The sequence below is a fragment of the Mauremys mutica genome, chromosome 5, assembly GCF_020497125.1.
Source record: "Mauremys mutica isolate MM-2020 ecotype Southern chromosome 5, ASM2049712v1, whole genome shotgun sequence".
NCBI lineage: Eukaryota > Metazoa > Chordata > Testudines > Geoemydidae > Mauremys > Mauremys mutica.
Genome location: NC_059076.1, coordinates 541,542 through 567,910, shown reverse-complemented (window position 1 = coordinate 567,910; position 26,369 = coordinate 541,542). Strand labels below are relative to the sequence as shown.

Below are 26,369 nucleotides of genomic sequence, written 5' to 3'. Positions count from 1 at the left end.
ATTACACAGTGTGCAATCTAGCAAATTAGTAAGGATGGGGACAGGACCAAAACCGGAGTTTACCATGCCAAGCAACTAACTATAACAGAGATTATGAAATGACAAAGTAAGAAATTACAGGTCAGATCTGCAGCTGGTGTGTATCTGCACAACTCCAATTACTTCAGTGAAGCTATGCCAATAAACACTAGCTGGGGCATGGCCCTGTGCATTCAAACTGTGAGGCCCATCTCCAGAAAAATCTCACAGGTTAAGTTTGTTATTTTACAAGGTTTTATTTGTTTAAATTCAAGTTTTTACTAGTTCTTTTTATTCCCATTCCGGCGCCGTGGAGTCATCTTTACATGTAAGTGCACAGATATTGGTGTTGCTCGTGTCGAGGTTTTTGCTAGTCTGCAACAAAAAGACAAACAATAAAAGGAAAGGGGTTTAACTATCCATGCCTTGTGATATATACTCATTTTCAATCCTTAGGTGGTGCCACCTCATTTTTTGGCTGGGACTACTATAAAATATGGTAACAGATTATTCAGAGCTGCTTAAAAGATCAGGACAACCAGTTCTTGCCAAAATTAATGGGTTTTTAGCACCAAATCCCCTAGGTTTGTAAACCTCACTTGGTATAGGTCAACACATCTGAAAATTTTGACAATAACATTGGGCAAATTCTAATTTTCTTTTTGGCGCACTTCTGCAAAACTTGCTCCTCAAGATTTTGCTCTAGGCAAACAAAACCCAAATCTGAGGTGCTTTGGATATAGGACCCTTACATCCACATCCCCACAGTTTCAGGGCATAATAGATAAATGCTTCAGGCTCTGACCCATCTCTAGCTGCCAAGCATCTCAAGCTGCCAATCAGGGTTCAAACCGAATAATTTGTTTAGGGATGAGGGCAAGATAAGGCATTGCTAGGTCGATTCTCTGCCAGGAAATGCTGCTTATTTGGAGCAACTGGAGTCATTCCAAAGGAGAAAAGAAATTACTCTCCAAATATAAATAAATCATAATAAGAATAAGAATGTTTTAGTAGATATATAGTGCTTTTCATCTTGAAAGCACGTAATGTTAAAAGTAAAATAAATACATATATCTGGTTATCATAAAAAAATAAAAATACACCGATTGCCTAAAGAGGATGAGCACATGAATAACAATCCAACATTTTAGGTGCATTTAAGGGAATACAACCTACTCTTCAGTTAAAAATTCAATCTTTCTTGACAAACAAAAGAGCTATGCACTGAACGTTATAACGAACTCTTTCAGACAATTGAGAAACCCCCAAAAAGCCACCCCATTACCAGTCTCCAGACATCCAGACCCTTGAGTGTGTAAACAGGGGAAGTGATTTTGCCTCTGAACACAGCATTGGTGAGACCAATACCAGAATACTGCATCCACACCGATGCCATATTTTAAAAAGGATGTCAAAAAATTGAAGAGGATGCAGAAAAGAGCCACAAAAAGGATTTGAGGGCTGGTGAAAATGTCTTGCAGTAAGAAACTTAAAGAGCTGCTTAGCTTTTCAAAAGGCAGATAGAGAGGGGACTTGATTACAGTATCTAAGCGTATGTCTTCACTATCGCCGGATCTGCGGGCAGCAATCGACTCAGCGGGGATAGATTTATTGTGTCTAGACTAGACATGATAAATCGATCCCCAAATGCTCTCCCATCGACTCCTGTACTCCAGCTCGGTGAGAGGCACAGGCAGAGTCGACAGGGGAACGGCAGCAGTCAATGCACCATGGTGAAGACATCATGGTAAGTCGATCTAAGTATGTCGACTTCAGCCATGTTATTCATGATCCTAACTTGGATCGATCCCCTTCAGTGTAGACCTGGCCTAAGTAAAAACAACGAGGAGCCCGGTGGCACCTTAAAGACAAACAGATTTATTTGGGCATAAGCTTTCATGGGTAAAAAAAACCCCACTTCTTCAGATGCATCTAAGTACCTTCACAAGAAGAAAACAACAGGTACTAAAGGTCTCTTGAATCATCAGAGAAAGACAGTACAAAAACCAATGGCTGAAAGCTGAAGCCAGACAAATTCAAATTAGAAAAAAGGCACATTTTTAACAAGGAGGGTGATTAACCATTAGAACAAACTACCAAGGGAAGTGGCGGATTCTCCCTCTCTTGATGTCTTCAGATCAACATGGGATGCCTTTCTGGCAGGGCTGTCAATTAATTGCAGTTAACTCAAGCGATTAACTCAAAAAAATTAATCACAATTTTAAAAAATTATCACAATTAATCGCACTGTTAAACAACAGAATACCAATTGAAATTTATGAAATATTTTTGGATGTTTTTCCACATTTTAAAATATATTGATTTCTATTACATCACAGAGTACAAAGTGTACAGTGCTCACTTTATATTATTTTTATTACAAATATTTGCACTGTAAAATGATAAACAAGAAAGAATATAATATTATATGGAGATATACCTAGCTCATAGAACTGGAAGGGACTTTGAAGGGTCATTGAGTCCAGCCACCTGCTTTCACTAGCAGGACCAAGTGCTGATTTTGCCCCAGATCTCTAGGTGGCCCCCTCAAGGATTGAACTCACAACCCTGGGTTTAGCAGGCCAATTCACCTTGTACAAATACTGTAGCACAGAGGTTCCTCAAACTGTGGTCCATGAGTTCCATTCAGGTGGTCCATGGATAGTTCCTCTAAGGTGTGTGTCTGGGCGGCCGCATATGAGAGAAAGAAGAGCCACCCACCTAATTAGTGGAGCCACACAGGCGTGGCTCCGCTAATTAGGTGCCTGGACCCTGGAGAAGACGCACATGTAAGGTGAGTCGGTGGCCTTGGGGGGAATAGGGCATAGGTGGAAGGGGGCAGTGGAGTGAAATGAGCGAGTGCGGGGAACTTGGGACATGCAGGGCTGAAGCAGCCAGAGAAAGAGGAGACTTTCCCCAGCTCCAGGGCTGTGCCTGCTGGGGAGAGATGGCCCTCCTTCACAGCCTCAGCTCTATGGCTGTTGCGGCAGGGGAGAGAGCCCTCTCCTTCCCACCCCCAGCTCAGGGGCTGCTGTGGTGGGGGAGAGAGGGCACATCCATTAGAAAGTTAAAAGACGGTTACTCACCGTTGTAACTGTTGTTCTTCGAGATGTGTTGCTCCTATCCATTCCAGTTAGGTGTGCGCGCCGCGCGTGCACAGCTCTTCGGAAGATTTTTACCCTAGCAACACTCGGTGGGTCGGCTGGGCGCCCCCTGGAGTGGTGCCGCTATGGCGCAGGATATATACCCCTGCCGACCCATCCGCCCCTCAGTTCCTTCTTGCCGGCTACTCCGACAGTGGGGAAGGAGGGCGGGTCTGGAATGGATAGGAGCAACACATCTCGAAGAAAAACAGTTACAACGGTGAGTAACCGTCTTTTCTTCTTCGAGTGATTGCTCCTATGCATTCCAGTTAGGTGATTCCCAAGCCTTACGTAGGCGGTGGGGTCGGAGTTAGATGTTGCAGAATGCAAAACTGCTGAGCCAAAGGCTGCATCATCTCTGGACTCTTGGGCCAATGAGGCAAAGGTGTGGACCGAGGGCCAGGTAGTTGCACTACACATCCCCTGAAAGGGTACGTGAGCCAGGAAGGCAGCAGAGAAGCCTGAGCCCTGGTGGAATGTGAAGTAAGGTGGCTCTATGGAACATGGGCCAAACCCCAGGAGGTGCGGGTGCACGATGTCATTGAAGACGAAATCCTCTAGGAGGAGACAGGCATGCCCCTCGTCCGGCACGCCAGCACGACGAAGATTTGGGGACGTTACGAAAGGGCTTTGCCCGCTCGATATAGATTGCGGATGCCCTACGGACGTCTAGGGAGGGCAATTGTTGCTCTCCTTGCTATAAGTGAGGCTTCAGAAAGAAGACCGGAAGGAAGATATCCTGGATGATATGAGAGGCTGACACCACCTTTAGGGAGGAAGGCCGGACGTGGTCACAACTGCCCTTGTCCTTGAGAGACACAGTATACCATGGGTCCATCGTGAGCGCCTGAAGCTCGGAGACTCGTCTGGCCTATGGAAAGGCCACAAGGAAAAACTGTCCTCCAGGACAGGTATGTCAGCAAGGGCTTGAATGGGCAATCATAAAACTGGTTAGAACCAGGTCGAAGACCCAGGTTTTGGCAGGGGCCAACTGGGGGGGTATAACGCTCCAAGCCCTTGAGGAACCTAGAAACCACAAGGTGTAAGAATACGGAGCAGCCACTCTCCGCTGGGTGGAAGGGAGAGATGGCTGCCAAGAGTGCCCTTAATGAGGACCGCGCCAGGTGCTGCTGTTTGAGAGACCAGAGGTAGTCCAAGACAGACTGGATCGGGACCTTGGCAGGAGAAACATTGTGCGTTTCGCAGCAGCAGTAGAAACGCTTCCACTCTGCCAGATACGTTAACCGAGTGGAAGATTTCCTACCACCCAGGAGAATCCTGTAGAACCGAGGCAGAACAATGCAACTGGGATTGGTTTAGCCACGCAGCAGCTATGCTGTGAGGTGCAGGGATTACAAGTCTGGGTGGTGAAGCATGCCGTGATCCCGCGTTATGGGGTCTGGGCAAAGAGGCAGGGAAATAGGGTTGGCTACTGACAGGGGTAGCAACCTGGTGTACCAGTGCTGCCTGGATCGCTCCAGCATAACCATGATCAGGTGCGCTCTGTCCCTTCGGAGTTTTGGCAGGACCTTGTGAACCAGCGGGAACGGTGGAAAGCGTACAGCCGATGGCTCATCCACGGCATCAGAAAACACCTCCAAGATCGAGCCCGGGGAGAGGCCTTGGAATGAGGAGAACTTCTCTCTCTTTTCGTTCTCGCGAGAGCGAAGAGGGCTATGCGGGGAAAGTCCCACTTCCGAAAAACGGAATGGAAATGTCCGGAGGAAACGACCACTTGTGAGATAGGAAGGATCTGCTGAGGTGATCCGCCAGCTGAAATGCCTGGTATACAAGGCAGACTGCTCTCAGCTTTCGGACATTGATGTGTAAGGCCAGCTCTTGAGCCGACCGAAGGCCGTGAGTGCGAAACTGACCCAGGTGAGCACCCAGCCGAGAGATGGGGTGTCTGTCATGAGGGACCCCGAGGAGTGAATGGAACAGCATCCCTGGATACACCAGGGAGGGCGCTGACTCCCGGTCGAGGGAGCCTAGGATGCTCAGGGGGAACGAGACGACCATGAGAATGCTATCTCTGCCCGGGTGGTACACCAAGGTGAGCCACGATTGAAGTGGACGGAAGCGAAGCCTGGCATGTTTGGAAACAACGTGCAGACAAGCATGTGACTCAGGAAACCTAGGCAAGTGCGAGCCAAAGTTGTCGGGAAGGTCCGTAGACCTTGTACAAATGTTACCATCGCCTGCAACCGAGGCGGAGGTAAGCAGGCTCTGGCAAGACTGGAGTCCAGGATGGCCCCAATGAATTCTATTCCCTGTGTGGGAATCAGAGTGGATTTTTCTATTGATCATCAGGCCTAGACACAGGAATAGGTCCGTGTCGATGCCCACATGACTGGTAACTTGGGCTCGGTGGTCCCTCTGGAAACGACGGTAGGCCCGAAACCGGGGGTACCTTCTCTGTGGAGGAGAAATGGCGACGTGAAAATACGCGCCCTTCATATCGAGGGCGGCATACCAGTCTCCGGGATCCAAGGATGGGATGACGGTCCCCATGGGTACCATGCGGAACTTATCTGCATCGTGAACTTGTTGAGTCCCGCAGATCTAGGATAGGTCTGAGACCTCCCTTCGCCTAGGGGATTAGGTTTCGTCCTTAGGTACCTCCTGTATAGCTCCGATGAAGAGGAGCGTCCGCACCTCTTACAAGAGGAATCGCTCATGAGAGGAGTCCCTAAGAGGGACGAGGATGGGTAGGCTTTTGCCCCATTGGCGGTTAGACGGACCCTAATTTTGGCTCCTTTGGGGTCCTGATTGACGCCTACGACCGCGTAAGCGACGCCTGCTGGCAAAGTCCTGGCTTTGTCTAGGCGCAGGGTAAGAGCGGTCAGGCTGGGGACGGAAGGGTCGGCGCTGAAGCACCGGCGTGTGCATGCCGAGAGAGAGCGGAAAGTGACCCTGCTGCCCTTTAGGCTTTGCAGCCTAGGGCCAGTTTTTTCAGAGAACAGGCCTTTGCCATTGAAGGGCAAGTTCTGTATAGTGTGCAGCAGCTGCGAGGGAAGGCTTGATAACTGGAGCCATGAAAAGCGCCTCGTGGCAACACCCGAGGCCAGAGTCGTGGCAGCGGAGTCAGCTGCATCCAACGAGGCCTGGAGGGAAGCTCTCGCTAGCGACTTCCTTTGTTCCAGGAGGGCATCGAACTCTTGATGGGAGTTCTGAAGAACCGACTCTGTAAATTTGCCCACCGCCACCCATAGCAGCGGCTAAGCAGGGCTTGCTAGTTTGCTACACAAAGTTGCAGGGCTCCCGCCGAGTACATCTTACGGCCCAGTAAGACCCTTCGGACGCTCCTGGACGACCTCCTGAGCCGGTGGGATCTGGGAGCCCGGTGGCTGAACCGGGGCTTGCTCCATACCGGTCGGAGGGGTACGGCTAATTGTCGCCTCTGGCACCCAGAGCTCCGCCGGAACGGAGCAAGATGGGAGCACCGGTATGCCTCTGGCATGGTAGTACGCCCAAGGTGACTAGAAGGACCACTGATAGGTCTCCTGGAAGACTGTGGAGGGCACATCGGAAAACAGGGTATTGCGCATATGAAGTGTCCGCACGTGGCAACACTGATGCGTGGCTGGATGGCCCTGAAGGAGCTGAAGAACCTTTGGTAGAGTCTCCTTCTCTAACTGACGTTGCTCGACGCAGCCCCGGGGATTGGTACCGGGAGACATACCGGTACCGAGAATGGGACCTGCCACCGGATCTGTGCCGGGCGGTCGACCGAGAGCGCGAGGCTCAATGTTCAGGAATGGCTACGGGAGTCTCGGTGCCTGGGGCGGTGCCGGGAGCGGGATCGGTGCTGAGTGTACCGGGCCAGCGAACAGGACGCCGACCGGTGCCGCAAGTACCAAAGGCACCGAAACAGAGAACGGTGCCGAGACTGCGAGCGGCGTCGGGACCTCGATCGGTGACGGGACCGAGAACGTCTGCGGGACCGTGATCGGGAATGGTGCCGCTCTGCGGTACCGACGCAGGGTGGCGTGAGCAAGACAGGCTCGCCGATAGACAATATAACCCGCACCGGCGGTGTCGGGGGTTAAAGCAGCGCAGGCTCTGCCCTTGCCATCAACTCCCTCGCTGTGGAAATGTTTCCAGCGTGGAGGGAATAGTGAGCTCGACCACAGCTCGCACCGGGGAGCGTTCAGGTGCTGGACTCGACGGCTCTTGCGTGTCCGGAGTCTACGGTGCTGATACTGTCGGTGCCGCAGCAGGTACCGGTGCCGGGCAGTACAACGTAGTAGAGCGCTCAGGCTGCGGAGCGGGCGGCTCGGACGCAGCTTCATAACGAGCTCGACCACGGTTCGTACCGGGGAGCTTTCCAGCACCGGACTCGATGGCTCTTGCCTGGCCGGAGTTAACGGTGTGGATACTGTCGGTGCCGCGGCAGACATCGGTGCCGGGCGATCCGACTGAGCATAGCGCTCGGCTGCGGAACAGGCGGCTCAGACGCAGTGGCATAGGGAGCTCGACCACGGTCCATACCGGGGAGCTTTCCAGCACCGGCCTCGACGGCTCTTGCCTGGCCGGAGTTAATGGTGTGGATATTGTCGGTGCCGCGGCCGACATCGGTGCCGGGTGCTCCGACTGATCATAGCGCTCGGCTGCGGAGCAGGCGGCTCGGACGCAGCAAGTATATCGTGCCTCTTCATCCTCCAGGAGAGGGAACCATGCCGAGTGGACATCGGAGCCAGCGAGGGCCAGTGCCGGGAGGCCTTGGCGGTACCGGCGATCCGGTGCCGAGGGAGCGCTCCTTGAAGACTAACCAGCGCTCGGCGCCAAGAGCGGAGGAGCAAGAGCTGCCTCCCTCAGGAGCTGCTTGAGACGAAAGTCCCGCTCCCCTTTGTTCTCGGATTAAAGGCCTCACAAATGCGGCACTTATCTGCTAGTTGAGATTCCTCGAGGCACTTAGGAGAGGATCTCTTGTCGGCATCGGCTTGTGGCCGGCCGAGCAGTGTAGAACCCTGTGGACCGGGCATCGGACCCGGCACCGGGTGAGGGGAAGGGGATAAACCCCGAACCCCTGAAAATAAATACTACAACAAATAAAGTTAACTACAACTATAAACATCTGAACTATATACTAAACAAGAGAAACTACGAGTAGCTAGGGAAGTGGAGGTCAGCTAAGCCGCGCTCCACTGTTCCAACGGCCGTCATGGGCGGGAAGAAGGAACTGAGGGGTGGATGGGTCGGCAGGGGTATATATCCTGCGCCATAGCAGCACCACTCCAGGGGGTGCCCAGCCGACCCACCGAGTGTTGCTAGGGTAAAAATCTTCCGAAGAGCCATGCACGCACGGCGCGCACACCTAACTGGAATGCATAGGAGCAATCACTCGAAGAAGAACACTACTGATATTAAAATATGAGTTGCGCGCTTTTATTTGTAGAACAAAAAAAATTAAATATATTTTTTTAAATACAGTATATCGCTTTTATCCAAAGCACTTTACAATAGTTATCTAATTGTACAAACAATATTTGGAAAGATCATTAAGTGGTCTGCCGAAACCCCCAGAAATTTTCAAGTGGTCCGCGGGAAAAAAAGTTTGAGAACCACTGCTGTAGTGCAATCTCTTTATCATGAAAGTGCAACTTACAAAGGTAGATTTTTTTTTGTTAAATAACTGCACTCAAAAACAAAACAATGTAAAACTTTAAAGCCTACAAGTCCACTCAGTCCTACTTCTTGTTCAGCCAATCACTAAGAGAAACAAGTCTGTTTACATTCACAGGAGATGCTGCTGCCCGCTTCTTATTTACGTCACCTGAAAGTGAGAACAGGCATTCACATGGCACTTTTGTAGTCGGTGTTGCAAGGTATTTATGTGCCAGATATGCTAAACATTCGTATGTCCCTTCATGCTTCAGCCACCATTCCAGAGGACATGCTTCCATGCTGATGACGCTCGTTAAAAAATAAGGTGTTAATTAAAATTGTGTGACTGAACTCCTTGGGGGAAAACTGCATGTCTTCGGCTATGTTTTACCCATGTTCTGCCATATATCTCATGTTATAGCAGTCTCGGATGATGTCCCAGCACATTTGTATTAAAAATACTTTCACTGCAGATTTGACAAAACGCAAAGATAGCAGTGTGAGATTTCTAAACACAGCTACAGCACTAGACCCAAGGTTTAAGAATAAGAAGTGCCTTCCAAAATCTGAGAGGAACAAGGTGTGGAGCATGCTTTCAGAAGTCTTAAAAGAGCAACACTCAGATCTGGAAACTACAGAACCCAAACCACCAAAAAAGAAAATGAACCTTCTGCTAGTGGCATCTGACTCAGATGATGAAAATGGACATGCATCGGTCCTTTTTGCTTTGGATTGTTATCAAGCAGAACCCATCATCAGCATGGATGCATGTCCTATAGAAGGGTGGTTGAAGCATGAAGGAACATATGAATCTTTAGTGCATCTGGCACGTAAATATATTGTGATACCGGCTACAACAGTGCCATGCAAATGCCTGTTCTCACTTTCAGGTGATATTTGTACACAAGAAGTGGGCAGCAGTATCTCCTGCAAACTGTAACCAAGTTTGTTTGTCTGAGTGATTGGCTGAAGTAGGACTGAGCAGACTTGTAGGCTCTAAAGTTTTACATTGAAAAATAAAACAATGCAGTTATTTTTTTGTACATAATTCTACATTTGTAAGTTCAACTTTCATGATAAAGAGATTATACTACAGTACTTGTATGAGGTGAATTAAAAATACTATTTCTTTTGTCTTTTACAGTGCAAATATTTGTAATAAAAAATAAATGTAAAGTGAGCACTACACTTTGTATTCTGTGTTGTAATTGAATCAATATATTTGAAAATGTAGAAAGCGTCCAAAAATATTTAAATAAATGGTATTCCATTATTGTTTAACAATGCAATTAATCACAATTCTTTTTTTTAATCACATGATTAATCAGGATTAATTTTTTTAATCACTTGACAGCCCTAATTTCTGGAAGAGATGCTTTAGCCAAACAAGTTACTGGGCTCAGTACAGGAGTAACTGGGTGAAATGTAATGGCCTGTGCTATACAGAAGCTCAGATTAGATGATCGAATGGCTCCTTCTGCTCTCAAATCCTCTGAATCTATGGATACAAAGAATGTACTGGTGGTACAAGAGCTACAGGTTTTTCTGAAGAGATGAGTAAACGGTAAATGACTTCACAGCTAACTTTCAACCCAATCCTTTCAAATCTGCACAAAACCGAACACTGTATTAGCTTTCTACAATGCTGATCTAGAAGAAAAGATTGGATGCTCAGCCCTGCAGCAGGGAAAGTATGGCAGAACTAGCTTTTTCTACTTACTTCTTTGATGCTGCACGCTCAGTGACCTTCTTTACCACCCCAGTACCTTGTGGGGGCAAAGTCTTGCTCTTCACAACTGGGAGTTCTTGATATGAAGTTTGCACCTGGGCCTCGGTACATAAACGGGATGAACGCCACTTCTGCCCCACAGGTATTTCAACAAGTGAGGTCTGCACCTGGGCCTCGGTATATTCAGGGCATGGAAGCTTCAGCTCTACTTCCTCCTTCAGCGTCTCCTCTTCTAATATTTTAACATCTGGAGGAGTCAGAGGTGCTGCTTTCTCTTCTGTTATTTCAACCCTGGTGGTTTGCATCTCAGCCTGTGTTTGGGATAGGGAAGGAGCCTTCTCTTTTGCCTCTGGCAGTTCAAGCCTGGAGGTTTGCACCAGGGCTTCCACTTGTAGTCGTGATGAACGCCACTTATTCCCTGCTGGTATGTCTACATATGAAGTTTGCACCTGGGCCTCCATCAGTGTTAGGGGGAGGGGCTTCTCTTTGATTGGGGTTGTGGGCATCTCATCCTCCAACTCTGGTACTTCAAAATACGAAGACTGGATGTGAACCTCAGTTTGTGATGGGGAAGGAAAGGTCATCTTTGCGTCTGCTTCTGCAAGTTTGGAGGTTTGCATCTCGACCTCAGTTAGTGAGGGGGAAGGAGGCATCTCCTCCACTTCCGTTACTGCAAGTTTGGAGGTTTGCACCTGGGCCACGGTTAGTGAGGGGGAAAGAGGTACCTCCTCTGCTTCTGCTACTGCAAGTTTGGAGGTTTGCACCTGGGCCTCAGTTAGCGATGGGGAAGAAAGCGTCTTCAGTAACTCAATACTTGACGTTTGCACCTGGGCCTCAGCTTGTAGCCGTGTCGAACGCCACTTATTCCCTACTGGTACATCTACAAATGAGGTTTGCACAGCAGCTTCAGCTACGGTTTTGGTGAGAGGCTTTTCTTCTATTGGGAATGAGGCTTCCTCCACCTCCGTTTCTGTTATTGCAAGTTCAGAGGTTTGCACCTGGGCCTCAGTCAGTGAGGGGGAAAGAGGCACCTCCTCTGCTTCTGTTACTGCAAGTTTGGAGGTTTGCACCTGGGTCTCGGTTAGCGATGGGGAAGAAAGCGTCTTCGGTAACTCAATACTTGACGTTTGCACCTGGGCCTCAGTTAGCGATGGGGAAGAAAGCTTCTTTAGTAACTTAATACTTGACATTTGTACCTGAGCCTCAGCTTGTAGCCGTGACAAACGCCACTTATTCCCTACTGGTATGTCCACATATGAGGTTTGCACAGCAGCGTCAGCTACGGTTTTGGTGAGAGGCTTTTCTTCTATTGGGAATGGGGCTTCCTCCACCTCTGCTTCTGTTATTGCAAGTTTGGAGGTTTGCACCTGGGCCTCAGTCAGTGAGGGGGAAAGAGGCACCTCCTCCGCTTCCGTTACTGCAAGTTTGGAGGTTTGCACCTGGGTCTCGGTTAGTGATGGGGAATAAAGCGTCTTCAGTAACTCAATACTTGACGTTTGCACCTGGGCCTTGTTTACTAAGAGGGAAGAAAGCTTTTTCAGTAACTTAATACCTGAGGTTTGCACTTGGGCCTCAGCTTGTAGCCGTGTCGAACGCCATTTATTCCCTGCTGGTATGTCCACATATGAGGTTTGCACAGCAGCGTCAGCTACGGTTTTGGTGAGAGGCTTTTCTTCTATTGGGAATGGGGCTTCCTCCTCCTCTGCTTCTGTTACTGCAAGTTCGGAGGTTTGCACCTGGGCCTCAGTTAGTGAGGGGGAAAGAGGCACCTCCTCTGCTTCTGTTACTTCAAGTTCAGAGGTTTGCACCTGGGCCTCGGTTAGTGAGGAGGAAAGAGGCACCTCCTCTGCTTCTGTTACTGCAAGTTCAGAGGTTTGCACCTGGGCCTCGGTTAGTGAGGAGGAAAGAGGCACTTTCTCTGCTTCTGTTACTGCAAGTTTAGAGGTTTGCACCTGGGCCTCGGTTAGCGATGGGGAAGAAAGCGTCTTCAGTAACTCAATACTTGACGTTTGCACCTGGGTCTCAGTTACTAAGAGGGAAGAAAGCTTCTTCAGTAACTCAATACTTGACGTTTGTACCTGGGCCTCAGCTTGTAGCCGTGTCGAACGCCACTTATTCCCTGCTGGTATGTCCACATACGAGGTTTGCACAGCAGCTTCACTTTGAGTTGTGGGGACAGGCTTTTCTTCTACCAGGAATGGGGCCACCTCCTCCTCCATTTCTGTTAATGCAAGTCTTGAAGTTTGCACCTGGGCCTCGGTTAGTGATGGGAAAAGAGGCACCTCCTCTGCTTCTGTTATTGAAAGTTTGGAGGTTTGCACCTGGGCTTCCTTTTGTGAGAGAGAAGAAAGTGTCTTTAATAATTCATGATTTGAGGTTTGCACTTGGGCCTCGGCTTGTAGTCGTGTCGAACGCCACTTATTCCCTGCTGGTATGTCTACATATGAGGTTTGCACTTCAACTTCAACAAATAATGGGAATAAATTCTTCACCTGCATGTCTTGAAAGTCAAGATCTGGGGTCTGCTCCAGGGGCTCACTTTCGATGGGGAATAAACTCTCCGTATCTAGTACTTCAATAAGTGATGTTTGCACCTGGGCCTCCGTTTGCGATAGCAATGAAGTCTCCTCCTCTAATATTTCAAGATCTGAGGTTTGTACCTGGACCTCACTTTCAAATGGGAGGAAAGTCTCTTCATCTGGTAGTTCAAGATTTGAGGTTTGCACCTGAGCTTCTGTTTGTAATCGCGACCAACGCCACCTATTTCCTGGTGGTATTTCGACATAGGAAGTTTGCACCTGGACATCAGCACAGAATGAGTCTTCTGCAATTTGCTATAAACAACAAAAACCAAACCCCCATAAATATGGCCATCTACTTTTCAAAGCAAAAATGAAGCTCCTGTGATGTTGCCCTCCATATGTTTTATGGAAATATGCTTATGAGTGTAAATATGATGTAACAGGAACATGCTTTATGCAAAAGGTCTCTTGTAAGGTATCATAACAAAGGTTATAACCTACTGAATATATTCCTCCTATTTGTATGTATGTATCATTCTTGTATCTGAAGCTAGAAAAATATAAAGTAAAACTCTGGGGTCCTATTGTAATTATGCAAAGTGTTGGCCATTGATGATGGTTTAGAATCTTGATGGCTCTCATTGACTAGGACAATTGGTTGTAAATGGCTCTGTTTACTTGCAAGCCTTCCTGTGTTTGTGTAAGCCAGCCCAGGAAGAATGGAGGCTGGGGGGGGTCTCACAGGACATGTGACCATGTCACATGATGCTGAAATCCATCTTAAATCTGGTACTTTACCATTTAGAAGGAGGATGGGGACCCAGAGAAACAAAAGATTCCTGACTTGGGCCAAAGCTATAAAAAGGGGTAGAACAGAACAAAGGGGGCTGCCAGTCATGAGAAATCCCCTAGTTACCACTTGAGCTGGAACTAACAAGGACTGTACCCGGGGAAAGGATGGGGCCCAGACTAGGAAGGCGTCTAGTCTGTGAAAGAAGCTTATTGGAACATCTCTGAGGGTGAGATTTTACCTATAAACAGTTTCTTAATGTATTAGGCTTAGACTTGCGGTTTTTTGCTTTATTTTGCTTGGTGACTTACTTTGTTCTGTCTGTTATTACTTGAAACCACTTAAATCCTATTTTTGATACTTAATAAAATCATTTTATGTATTAGTAAACCCAGAGTAAGCGATTAATACCTGGGGGAGCAAACAGCCGTGCATCTCTCTCTATCAGTGTTATAGAGGGTGAACAATTTATGAGTTTACCCTGTATAAGCTTTATACAGATTAAAACAGATTTATTTGGGGTTTGGATCCCATTGGTTGTTGGGTGTCTGGGTGCTGGAGATAGGGGACCTGCTGAGCAGTTTTTGGTTAAAGTCTGCAGCTCTGGGGGTGTGGACCAGACCTGGGTCTGTGTTGCAGCAGGCTAGCATGTCTGGCTCAACAAGGCAGGGTTCTGGAGTCCCAAGCTGGCAGGGAGAGTGGGCTCAGAGGTAATTCCAGCATGTCAGGTGACAGTCCCAAGGGGCTCTCTGTGATGGAACCCGTCACAGTGGTGCAGTCAGCAGGATCTGTGCACAGCTGATGGCTTTGAGACACTGGTAGTGATTTTAAGTGAGTTTTAAGTGTGGTGGCCAGAAAACAGAAAATGGATACTGGTTTGTTATTTTCTGTTTGCTTATTTCGAGTAAAGGAAATAGAGGCAGGAAAATTAACAAAAAAAGTGAGAGTGAAGCTCAGAAGAAGCTAGAACTGCACAGGTTTCAGACTGTTGAGAAGGAAAATGAACATAAAAGACAGATGGAATTAAGACAAATGGAAATTGATGAGCAAATTGCCAGGGAAAAAGCTGCTCACGAAAGAGCCATGGAAGCCCACAGCTTAGCCCAACAAGCTGCTCAAGAAGAGAGACAGCATGCTCAGGAGAAGAAGGAAAGAGAGAAGCAGCTAACCCTGGAGTTAAAAGACAAAGAAATCGAGGCCTAGATTGCGGCCCAGAAGCATGAACTGGCTGTAATGGAGTGGAAGAGGCAAAACCCTCCAGCAGCTGGCCCCACTTCCCCAAGAATCCACAAATGGGAACGGTTATGCCCTCAGTATGACGAATCCATTGATATATTGCTGAATATTTCATCACCTTTGAGAGACCGTGCACTCTACATGCGATTCCTGAGGACCAAAAAATGACCACTTTGGTTGCAAAATTGACTGGGAGAGCTCTGGACATATTCAATAAGATGCCTATTGCTGATGCTTCAAACTATGGTAAATTTAACGAACTGGTTTTGAAACCGTTCCAGATTACAACTGAAGCCTACAAGGTAAAATTCAGGAGTCTTAAGAGGGGATCTGGATTGAGTAATGTGTCTTATGTAAATGAAAGGGAGGGATTTGTTAGACAACTGGGTGAGGGGGAAAGGCATTACAAGCTTGGAAGAAATGTGTGATTTGGTTACTCAGGAACAGTTCCTTAATATGTGCAGTGAAGATGTAAAATAATATTTGTGGGACAAAAAGGTGGATGAAGTGGGTGAATTAGCTGGGTTTGCAGACTCTTTTGAGCAATCACAAGCTGCAATTTAAACATAAACCGCTGGCAGAGGGGTACAGGGTTGATGGAAAGCAAAATCATCGTTTTATCCATGGGAAAAAGGAGGCTGGACGTTTGTAGTAAGAGGAGGCCCTGGGATATAAACCTTGGTATCAGAGGCCTGGTATGAGGCCTGAACTAAAGGAATGGTCAAGACTTTGCTAACATAAAGCAGAGTTAAGCTGTGAGCCAGAGGCAGGCCCTGCTCACAGAAGCTGGCAAGGAAGGGCTGATGCTGCAAAAAGAGACATACCTAAAAGGTCCTGGACACCAGATATCAGAACATTCACATACTCGTACACTCCACACAGATAACAGGGAACAGGCTGACCCATCCCAATGACAGGGCCAAAAGGGGACTATGATGGATAGAGTTGTTTTGTTCGAACCAGCATGTACAAGGTGAGAGGCGGCACCTTGCTACGTAGAGGGGTTGTACCTTGCTGCGTAGAGGGGTTCCACCTCCGTACGTCAGGAGTGATGTGTAACTTGTTTGTACCTGTGTATAAGAATGCATCCCTGGGGCAGTGTCTTTGTCCAGCCTAGAGGGCAGTGGAAAGTCCCGCCACTGACTGAGCTGAGTCCATTGCCGGGGGCACATACTCGTAGTATGTCCTGTAGAGTAAAGTCTAGAGGGAACTATTACTGTGCTTCGTTTGACAATAAACCTGGCCGACGTGCCTTCGTACCTTACTAGAGTCTGTGGTCATTGGGGGTTCTCTCGGGGTCTGCTGTGTTAGAGATCTGCAGAGCTGAGATAGCACACAGCTGACTGATATCAACATTGAACAGAGAAGAGCACCACACCGGTAGCATCTGACGACAACGTTCATCTCCCCATTCCCCTGTTACTCGTCCAAAGTCTCCTGTACAAGCAGAGGAGCCCAGAAGGTTCTATCATTGTAAGTCCACTGAGCACCCGAGGAATAAATACCCTTGTCTGAGTGGGAACAGGCATCAGGTAAAACATGAAGCTGCTGCTTCTCAGCGCACAGGGGTATCCCAGGCTACTGCCTCTTACCACACAGGATTTGTAACGGTTGCTTTTACACGACTAAGCAGTGAGCATTTGCATGCTGTTAAGTTTAATGACAAAGTGCTTCAAGGTTTGAGGGATACTGGTGCAGAAATCTCTGTGGTCAAGATGGACCTGATCCAGCAGAAGGATTTGTTACTAGGACAAATGGCGGAATTAGAATTGGTGGGAGGTTACAAAGTCTTTGCACCTTTAGCTAAGGTACACATGGAAACTGGTGATTTGCAGGCTGAACTGACTGTTGCAGCGGTGGCACACAATTTTGCACCGTTTCTACTGGGGAAATCATTTTTTTGATGTGGCAGAATCTGTCCCATGGTTTGTTAGCAGCACGAAGGAATTTTGTGCTGAAGGCCCCAGAGGGGAGAGTAAAGTCACATGTGCTGCTGGGGAAATAGGAGAGTGTCTGTTTAATTCCTTGGTAGCAGTGGAAAATGGGCCGTGTAGCTCTGGGGCTCAAGACAGGTCCCTGCAGGAAGGACTGGATAGAGCCAGCTCCTGTCCTGTGATCATCTCCCTGGGGGAGGGGGATGTTCCACCTTGTAACAGGGATGCCTTCCCAGCTGACTGCCAGGAAGTTGCAGGTCAGCAGGGGACAGGTCCTGCCTTGGGGTGCACAGAAACATGAATCCCGGAGATGGAAGTTGGGATCCTGACGACCGCTGCAGTGGGAACAACCCCAAGGGCTCTGTAATCCCAAGCTGAGTGAAAGGTGGGGGATTTTGCTGGCCAGCGAAGGGTGAGCCCACAAGGCAGGGTTCTGGAGTCCCAAGCGGGCAGGGGAAGCGGGCTCAGAGGTAATTCCAGCATGTCAGGTGACAGTCCCAAGGGGGACTCTGTGACCGAACCTGTCACAGCTCCACAGCTAGAAAGTCCTTCACCCCTGCTGGCTTGGCACAGCAACCCACACAAGCCAACAAAATGGCAAGAACAGCCAAAGAGACCTACAGTGGGGTGAAACCTATCACCAAAGATTTTGGATGGTGGGGGAAACACATGAAACAAATCAAAGGACAAATAAATTCCAAATCCTGTTAGAAACAGGAGGGCGGGAGGAGCTGTAGGATTTCATTATGTGCACAGTGGAAAAAGATAAAAACAGAAAGACATTTTATTCTTGAAATCAATGGAAGAATAAAATTACTTTTATATCCCTTGACGGTGTTTCTTTAAATTTTAAAAGGACTCATTCTCTGTAGCATAACAATGAACTGCAAGCTATTAAGAGCTAAATTCTGATACAGGTACTCCCAATGAATAGGACCTTACTCCACAAGTAGCACCTGTATGAATAAACGGGACTACTTCCAGAGTACACTAGCATTCCGTGTGCAGTAAGGGTATCAGGGGCTAGCCTTACATGATATATATTGTGATTTTCAAAAGCGCCTAAGAGAGGTAGATGCCCAAATCCCATTAAAATCCATGCGCACACACAGATAGGGTAGGACATATCGAAAAGGCTAGTATCTTTCTGGGACGTACTAACAGGAGTGTTATTTGAAAGACACAGAAAGTAATTGTCCCACGGCACTGGGGAGGCCTCAGCTGGAGTACGTGTCCAGTTCTGGGTGCCACACTTTAGGAAAGATGCAGACAAACTGGAAAGAGTCCAGAGCAAAGCAACAAAAATGAGGTTTAAAAAACCTGACCTGTGAGGAAAGGTTAAAAAAAATTGGCATGTTTAGTCCTGAGAAAAGAAGACTGAGGGGAGACCTGATAACAGTCTTCGAATATGCTAAGAGCTACTACGAAAGAGGATGATTCTCCATGTTCACTGAAGGTAGGACTAGAAGTAATGAGCTTAATCTGAAGCAAGAGAGATTAGGAAAAACTTTCTAACTATAAGGGTAGTTACGCTCCGGAATACTCTTCCAAGGATGGTTGTGGAATCCCATCACTGAAGGTTTTTAAGAACAGGCTGGACAAACACCTGGGGATGGTCTAAGTTTACTTGGTTCTGCCTCTCAAGATCCCTTCCAGGCCTATAGGTCTATGATTTCTATGATATTATAACCCAAAGGCACTCCAGATGATGTCTATGTTTATCATAGTGAATTTAGCAGAGAGGCTGTTGGAAAGATGCGACTCAAAGTGCACACAACCCATGTGATTATATATAACACATGCTGCGTCATGCATTATTTACTTAGAGCATACGTAATTAAAGCTACCACTCACCACAGGTGCTTCTGCTCATGCAAATATTTACCTGTTTTATTTCTTCTGCCTCCTCAGCAGGTTCCTCTGGCTCAACATTGTTTAGATTTATACTGCAACACGGGATGGGACAGAGAGATTCAGAGCCTGTTAATCTCTCTGTAATGGTGCATTTAATTAATACAATAAAACAGGGGTCCCCAACGCGGTGCCTGCAGGCACCATGGTGCCCGCCGGGGTATCTATGTGCGCCCGCCTACTGGCCGCCACAGAAGCAGCCGCTGAAATACCGCCAAGAACCAGCGTCATCAAGAAGCGTCACCGCTGAAATGCTGCTGATTTTCGGCGGCATTTCGACGGCAACGCCTCTCGACCAGGGCCGCCCAGAGGATTCCGGGGGCCCGGGGTCTTCGGCGGCGGGGGGCCCTTCCGTTCCAGGACCCGCCGCCAAAGTGCCCCGAAGACCCGCGGCGGGAGCCCCCCGCCGCCGAATTACCGCCGAAGCGGGACCCGCCGCCGAAGCGCAGCCCGGTCTTCGGCGGTAATTCGGTGGCGGGGGGGGGTCCCCGCCGCAAGCCTTCGGGGCACTTCGGAACAGAAGGGGCCCCCTGCCGCCGAAGACCGGGCTGCGCTTCGGCGGCGGCGGCGGCGGGTCCCGCTTCCGGCCCCAGCCCCAGCCTCAGCCTCTTACCCGAGCGCATCTCCGGCGGGGCCTGAGCTCCGTCCCGCTCAGAACCGCGTGGTGAGGGGGCAGGGCTGTGAGCTCCACGCCGAGTGGAGGCAGCTGCCCCGCCCCCTCCCCACGCCGCTCTGAGCGGGGCGGGGCTCAGGCCCCGTTGGAGCTCCCAGCCCCGCCCCCTCACCACGCGGCTCGGATCGGGGCGGGACTCAGGGGCTCGGCCGGAGACTCGGCGCTTGATGCGCTGAGGCTCCAGGAGAGGGGCGGAGGCGGGAGCCTCCGCTCTTCTCTTGGGGGCCCCTGCGGAGCCCGGGGCCCGGGGCAAATTGTCCCCTTTGCCCCCCCCTCTGGGCGGCCCTGCTCTCGACAACGCTGGTTCTCGACAGCAGGTCAGCAGCGACGCCTCTTGATGACGCTGATTCTCAGCGGCTGCTTGTCCGGCGCCCGCCACACTAAAAGGTTGGGGACTCCTGCAATAAAATAATGCGTAGCTATCATAATACACAACACAGAAAATCTGTAAAATAGGAAGGACACGACCCCAACAGATTCTAACAATTTTGGGGTGACTTCAAGCAGAATGTCTTTCCCTCACGTTTGGCACAGGAAGGAATTATACTTGTAGAGGTGCTGTGCTTTCTCCCTTGCCACCCCTTATGTGTAGGAAAACCTCCTCATACAAATGCATGAAGTTGCCACCCTATATTCTTTCAGTCCCTCCTTAAAACCCAACTCTGCCAAAACACCTATAAATCCCTCCTGTCTGGCGTTTTGGCAGGCAACCGGCAAGTTGAGACTTAAGCTTTCCTGCTAAACCTTCATTTTATTGTTACTTCACCTTCCAAACTTCAACCCAACACCCTCTCTGCAATCCACATTTGTTTTGTCCACCTAGCACATCCTGTCATATGTGAAATCCTGGTCCCAGTGACGTCAATGAGAATTTTGCCATTAACTTCAATGGGGCCAAGATTTCACCCCTAGATTGTACACTCTCTAGGCCAGGGACTGGAGATTTTGCTACACATCTCTATACCTACAAACAGCAAAACACAAAACTGTCCTTTCTGAATTTCCATCTTTAACAATCCAGTGCTGAACATGCTTTCTGGATGGAGGGCCAGAGGTGATGGCACAGGTGGTTTTAAGCCCTCTTTGCAGCGAAATCTTCAATCACAGGGCCAGCTGGCTGTCAGTCTGGCCCCCAGCATAAAGTAGAGCAACCTCAAGGCTGTTCTACTTCATACTTGGCTGCCTACAGTCCCACACCCCTTTTTGTCTAGCCATGCCATCTCCCACTGGTGGAGAGCTGCTGGAGGAGCACTAAGCCAGTCCCCAGCCCCAGGTGCAGGGTTCATGTCGGGGCAAGGGGCACGAAGGGGCTGGAGCCAGAGCATACTGTGCTCCAGCTATTCTCTGCTTGGCTGGGTCCTTGAGGGCTATGGGAAACGGAGTGTGGGCCAGCAGCGGTTCTCAAACTGTGGGTCAGGACCCCAAAGTGGGCTGTGACCCCATTTTATTGGGGTTGCCAGGGCCAGCGACCCAGGGCTGAAGCTGAAATCGGAGCTCCACCTCCACCTGGGGCGGCAAGAGGCCTGGGCTCCGGCCCCATCTCCCCCCACTCAGGGCAGTGAGAGGCCCAGGCCCTGCCCCTCCTCCCCCCCGGGGATCACGTAGAAATGTTGTTGTCAGAAGGGGTCAGGCAGGGCCCAGAGGACAGAGAACAAAGCCGACCTCGAGCCCCTCCACCCTCCCCTGTGCTGGGCGTAGGACAGAGAGCTCAGACTGGCGCTGGGCTCTCGCCTCATGATTTTACCTCAGCTGGTGGAGCTTGAGCCGACGGCCCCTTGTTGTGTCTGCTGGGGGCAGGGCGCCCTGCTCTGGACTCACTCACACTCTCCCCTGGCCATGCCTGTGGCTGGCTGGAGGCCCTGAGAGTCCCCTGGTGACTCCTCTCAGCTCAGACCGCACCGTCCCTCCCACACACCCAGCCCAGCGGAGCCTGTCCAGGCCTGGCTCTGCACGGAGCCCACTTGGCCACCGGGGCAGCCAGGGTGCTAGCACCAAGGGCAGCAAGATGGCCTCTTTTCCTTGTGGGCACCCTGCCCGTGGAGCCATGGAGAGGGCACAGCTGGATGCCGCAGGGCCTTGCCAGCAGCCAGGTAAGACAGACACAATGAGGGGCAAATTGCTCGGGGGCCTGGCTGGGGGGAGGGAAGAGGACTTAAGAGGGAACAAGGTGGAGGGACAGCAGCTCCAAGAAGGAACATGGGGGTTCCCCTTGAGCCCTTCTACCTCCATTCTGCCCTTCCATGAAGCGGGAGATTGGCAGGTCAGTCCCAGTCTCAGTTTGGGTCACTCTGTCCCAGCAGGATAAGCTCTGTCCCTGAAACATGCCACAGCCAGGGCTGGGATATCCATACAGACCGTAGTATCCTCGTACTGCATTAGTAGCTGATGGCTGTGAACACTGTCCCTAGCATGCAGGAAGGTCGGGCCCAAGCTTTGTCTGCTTTGAACAGGGTCAGATGGTAAAGAGTTTGGGACCTGCTGGTCCAGCTAGGCCACCATTTGCTGACTTTCAGAGTGTTGCAAGGAACTATTATAAACATGCTATTTCCAGGAAGATGGGTGAATGGGAGAGAAGGGCTAAGGGGAAAGGCTCTGAATTTTATGGATTGGGAAGAATAATTATGGTTGAACTGAGTCAGTTTGAACTTTTGCATGTAATTGATGGCATTGTACAGGACTTGGGAGCACTGGAAAAGTGCATTTGATAAGGATGAACACCCAGTATTACTGTATTGTATTTCAGTTACCAACTTTTTGTTAAAGACAAAAATAAATTGCTGATAGTTCATTTTCTTACATAAGGATTAAAAGGGAGCATAACAAATGCAAGAGGTAAGGGACTACAGCAGAGCTATGAGGAAAAGGGAATAAACAACATGCCATAATCACAGCATCTTCCTCACTTCCTTTCGTAAAGCATTGTGTAGTGTTCTTGTGAGCAATTAAACAGCTGCCGTGTTCTACCACAGAGGTGGCTGCATTTCAGTGAAGGATGAAGTGAGCCCTACATACTGTTATGCATAACTGTGCCCATAACCAGTCACACATTTAATACCTTCTGACAATCACAAACTGCATTGCTTTTACAAAATACCTGCAGCAACTTTGTTTAGCAAAGGTAATAAAGGTAATAAAGCACCTTTCATCTCAAGGTTTCCTGAAGTGCTTTACAAGATTATAGATGCAATGTATTGTTAAACTGTCTAACACCACTCAGCCCTCCATCAAAGGGCAGAACAAAGCCATGGAAAGCAGAACTGTTCTGGAAATGCCAACATCTCCCTATTAAAAGGGCCCCTTCTCTCCCCTCCTTCCCCAGGGCCATGTGTTGTCTCATACCAGACTTACAACTAAGGCTTTGTCTACACTAGATGGGGTGCCTATTTAGCTATAGTGGAAAAACACTCTTAGGGGAGACACAGTCTATACTGTGTGGCAAAGTACCTTCTTCTCCTCAGCAGGCTCAGTTCTTTTTAGCCTCAGGGTACGTCTTCACTACCCGCCGTATCGGCGGGTAGCAATCGATTTCTCGGGGATCGATATATTCATCTCATCTAGACGCGATATATCGATCCCCAAACGCGCTCCTGTCGACCCTGGAACTCCACCAACCTGAACGGCAGTAGCGGAGTCGACATGGGGAGCCGCGGACATCGATCCCGCGCTGTGAGGACGGTAGGTAATTCGATATAAGATACTTCGACTTCAGCTACGCTTCTCTCACCCCTCCATGCAGGGGAGGGTTTAAAAAGGTCACAAGCAGTTGGAGCCAGCTGAACCTAATTAGTTCCCTGGTAACCCCTTTTCCAGCTGAACCTTATTTCCCCGTGGTTCTCTCTTGCAGTGGGTCAGCTGAGTCCTTTTAACCCCCTGGGACTAATCCCCCCCGGCAGCTGTTTGTCCTGGGTTTACCACAACTAGCAAAAGAATTCTTACTGCTTATACCAGTTCCCTAAACAAAATAAGCTATACTAGCAAAAGAATGTTAGTATAACCGCATCTACATGAGCGTTTGCCCCCTTATATCAGATAGGGGGCAATTTTTCCACACTACCTACCTAGATAGATAAGCCAACAAAACTTTCAAGTTAGTCAATTCCTTAGAAACAGAAACGTGCCTTACCTTATTGAAGATTTGGTTTGCGGAGGACCAGCACAGCAAAAACATTGTTTCCAGCTCCCTGTGAGCAGAACAGCAAAAGACAGAAGGACAGTAGGGCTTTTGCCTTCCAGTTTATTCATCCCAGGGATTTCAATGTACCCTAAACCTGGAAAGCGATTGATTTATAGCTTCCCAAGGTCAGAAGGGACATCTAGTTTGATCTCCTGTATAAGATAGGTGCTAGAATGCCCCCAAAATAGTTCCTAGAGCATATATTTTAGAAAAACATCCAATCTGGATTTAAAAATTATCAGGGATGGAGACTTTACCATGGTAAATTGTTTCCATGATTGATTACACTCACCATTAAAAATTTACACCGTATTAAGATGAACCCTGACTCTGGCTGAACTCTCTAAACCTAAACACAAACTGAGCAACTGGTGCTGATTAGACGCATAGGCTAGGTCTATACTAGGAAATGTTTGCAAAAGATTGCTACCATTGCAATGTTAGGAGCCCCAGTGTAGGTAGCTTTCTGGCTCTATCAGCCATTTTCAGCATCAGCTTATTTAAGCGAGCCTAGCTGACACAGTGCTGACACACTTCCTCACATGGCTAACACAGAAATATTAGCAACAGTGGAAACTCTTCTAGACAAGGCCATTCAGAAAAATCTTAAAGGCATTGGGGACTCCTGTTTCTGTTAAGTGAGCATTTTTTTTGGAGTGGGAAGACATGACCAAATTAGTTCCATCATCAAACAACTCTACTGCCTCCCTATGCATTGCAAAATCCAGTTCTAAACTGACCACTTTAACTCATGCCCCTGGGATGCCAATCTCACAGATTTGTCTAGCCCCTCTCCTTTCGCTTTTCACACCTCTTGTTTTAATGTGGTCGCCTCTGCTTCCCTCCGTGCAACTGGGTGCTGCCTGTGAAGGAGGCTTCTCCTTTGCCGTTATTGCCATCTGAAACAGCCTGATTGTATCTCTCTGCCTCTACAGTTATCCATCTCATTTCAAACAGCTGGTGGAAACATAACTTTTCTCTCTGCTGTTATTGTGTTGTTTAACTCAGCAAAGCAATTTGGGATACAATTTGAATGAAAGAGATAAAAAAGTAAGGTTTCAGAGTAGCAGCTGTGTTAGTCTGTATCCGCAAAAAGAACAGGAGTACTTGTGGCACCTTAGAGACTAAGAAATTTATTTCAGCATAAGCTTTTGTGGGCTACAGCTCACTTCTTCGGATGCATAGAATGGAACTTAAAAAATTAAGCTGCATAGTGTACCAGTTATTCCTCAAAAATGCCATGTAAGAATCCTTGTGACAATTAGGTGATTTGGAAGCACCATAGAGGGACCCCAACATTTCTCATATGTGATGTAGCGCTATAATATAATAATGAAGTGGTACTTTGTGAAATAAGTTTTAGGTATCTCAGCTCTGCCTTGATATAACCCAGTAAAGGCTTCAGAGCATGATGCAAAATCCATGGATTTGTTGAGCCACTCAGGAGACATCAGAGGACTGAGACACAATGACAATAGGCTCCCACATCAGAAACCCAAAGATGCTAGTGACTTTTCAAGCATTGTTACTATACACCAAGAGAAATACATAGACTCCCTGAACTGGTATAAACCCCAGCACAGACCATGTTTTAAACAACCTCAGGAGAAGGACATGAAACAGAAGTGTAAACACACCTCCTGGGGATCTGTGGCTTACTAAAGCTTTCCTGAGTTTTAGCCACATGGACTTGTCTGGATGGAGGGGCTTTTCTCAGATCACCAGGGCTGCTCTTGCTGACAAGTCCCAAGACTTTATTGTCTGGCCAGGGCATTTCCAGGTCAGGATCCAAATTTCCCCCTTTCTGGGTCCAAGGTATATTTGTTCTGGCAGGCCTTTCAGGAATCATCATGCTGGTAAAGCTGCAGTTTAGTATTTTGGGCCAGCTGACTTGGACTGCAACTCCTGAGGGCAGAGTTGGGCTTGAACTGCCGCCATGCTCCCTGGATGCTAGCGCAATGGGTGTCATTTAAAATACATCTGGGGGAGCAGAGGGAGCCGGCAGCATTTCCAGCCTGGGGCCCAGGGCAGCTGCCAGCTGAGTGTGGGCTGGGACACCAGTGCTAAAGTGAGGCTGGGTACACAGGGAGAGCTGGGAGCCGGCCCTGTGCCCTATAGCTGGGGTTGCTGCGCCCCGCTGGCGCAGAGGGGCAGCCTGGTCTCTGTGCAGGGAAGCTCCACAGGGCAAGCCCCCTCCCTCTTAGGGTGACCAGATGTCCTGGTCCCTCTCACCTTTCTTCTCCCCCATAGCATCAGCTGCCTCTGCCCCTCTCAGCCCCACGCAGTGGGGCTGGGCAGCCGGTGGGGGGCGCTGGCTGGCTGCCTTCTCCGCCCCGCGCACTAAACCCCCTCCATCCCTCCCGCCCCGTGGGAAACTCAGGGGCCCCGTGACGTCCCGAGGGGCTTTTCTGACGTCACGTGGGCAAATACCCAGCACGCAATACAGCCGGGCGCCTTTAGCTGGAGAGGAGCGTCCTGCTTGGGGTGCGCACGGCAGGGCTGCAGGCTGCCGGCTCGCCCCGCTGCGCTCCGGAGTCAGCGATCCGGGCTGCGCGCAACGTGGATCGAGCAGGCTCATCCGTGTGCACTGCCCTGCTGCGTCCACATGATTGTACTGCTGCCAGATCGACAT

At 49.1% G+C, this 26,369-nt stretch overlaps 2 protein-coding genes across 2 annotated transcripts; both read right to left on the bottom strand.

Moving 5' to 3' along the window:
- Nucleotides 1-273: 273 nt before the first annotated feature.
- LOC123370786 (uro-adherence factor A-like) lies at nt 274-13,101 on the bottom strand. Its single transcript, XM_045017584.1, has 2 exons — nt 10,489-13,101; nt 274-393 (listed from the first exon to the last, which is right to left on the bottom strand). Exons 1-2 carry the CDS (start codon nt 12,993-12,995, stop codon nt 300-302), a joined length of 2,601 nt encoding a protein of 866 aa, XP_044873519.1. The 5' UTR covers nt 12,996-13,101; the 3' UTR covers nt 274-299.
- On the bottom strand, nt 13,033-26,369 carry LOC123371158. The gene is made up of 5 exons (XM_045018447.1): nt 25,970-26,369; nt 23,687-23,744; nt 18,865-18,925; nt 13,108-13,331; nt 13,033-13,063 (listed from the first exon to the last, which is right to left on the bottom strand). The coding sequence occupies exons 1-5, from the start codon at nt 26,367-26,369 to the stop codon at nt 13,033-13,035; spliced, it is 774 nt and encodes a 257-aa protein (XP_044874382.1).

Excerpts from the sequence above, each read along its gene's own strand:
- LOC123370786 (XM_045017584.1), bottom strand. The coding sequence starts at position 12,995 with ATGCAGGTGAAGAATTTATTCCCATTATTTGTTGAAGTTGAAGTGCAA. Across the intron at positions 394-10,488 it reads GAGCGTGCAGCATCAAAGAA|ACTAGCAAAAACCTCGACAC; the intron begins GTAAGTAGAAAA and ends TTTTTGTTGCAG.
- LOC123371158 (XM_045018447.1), bottom strand. The coding sequence starts at position 26,369 with ATGTCGATCTGGCAGCAGTACAATCATGTGGACGCAGCAGGGCAGTGC. Across the intron at positions 18,926-23,686 it reads CAAACCAAATCTTCAATAAG|TATAAATCTAAACAATGTTG; the intron begins GTAAGGCACGTT and ends CCCGTGTTGCAG. Across the intron at positions 13,064-13,107 it reads GAGGAGACTTCATTGCTATC|ATACGGAGAGTTTATTCCCC; the intron begins GCAAACGGAGGC and ends TTGAAGTACTAG.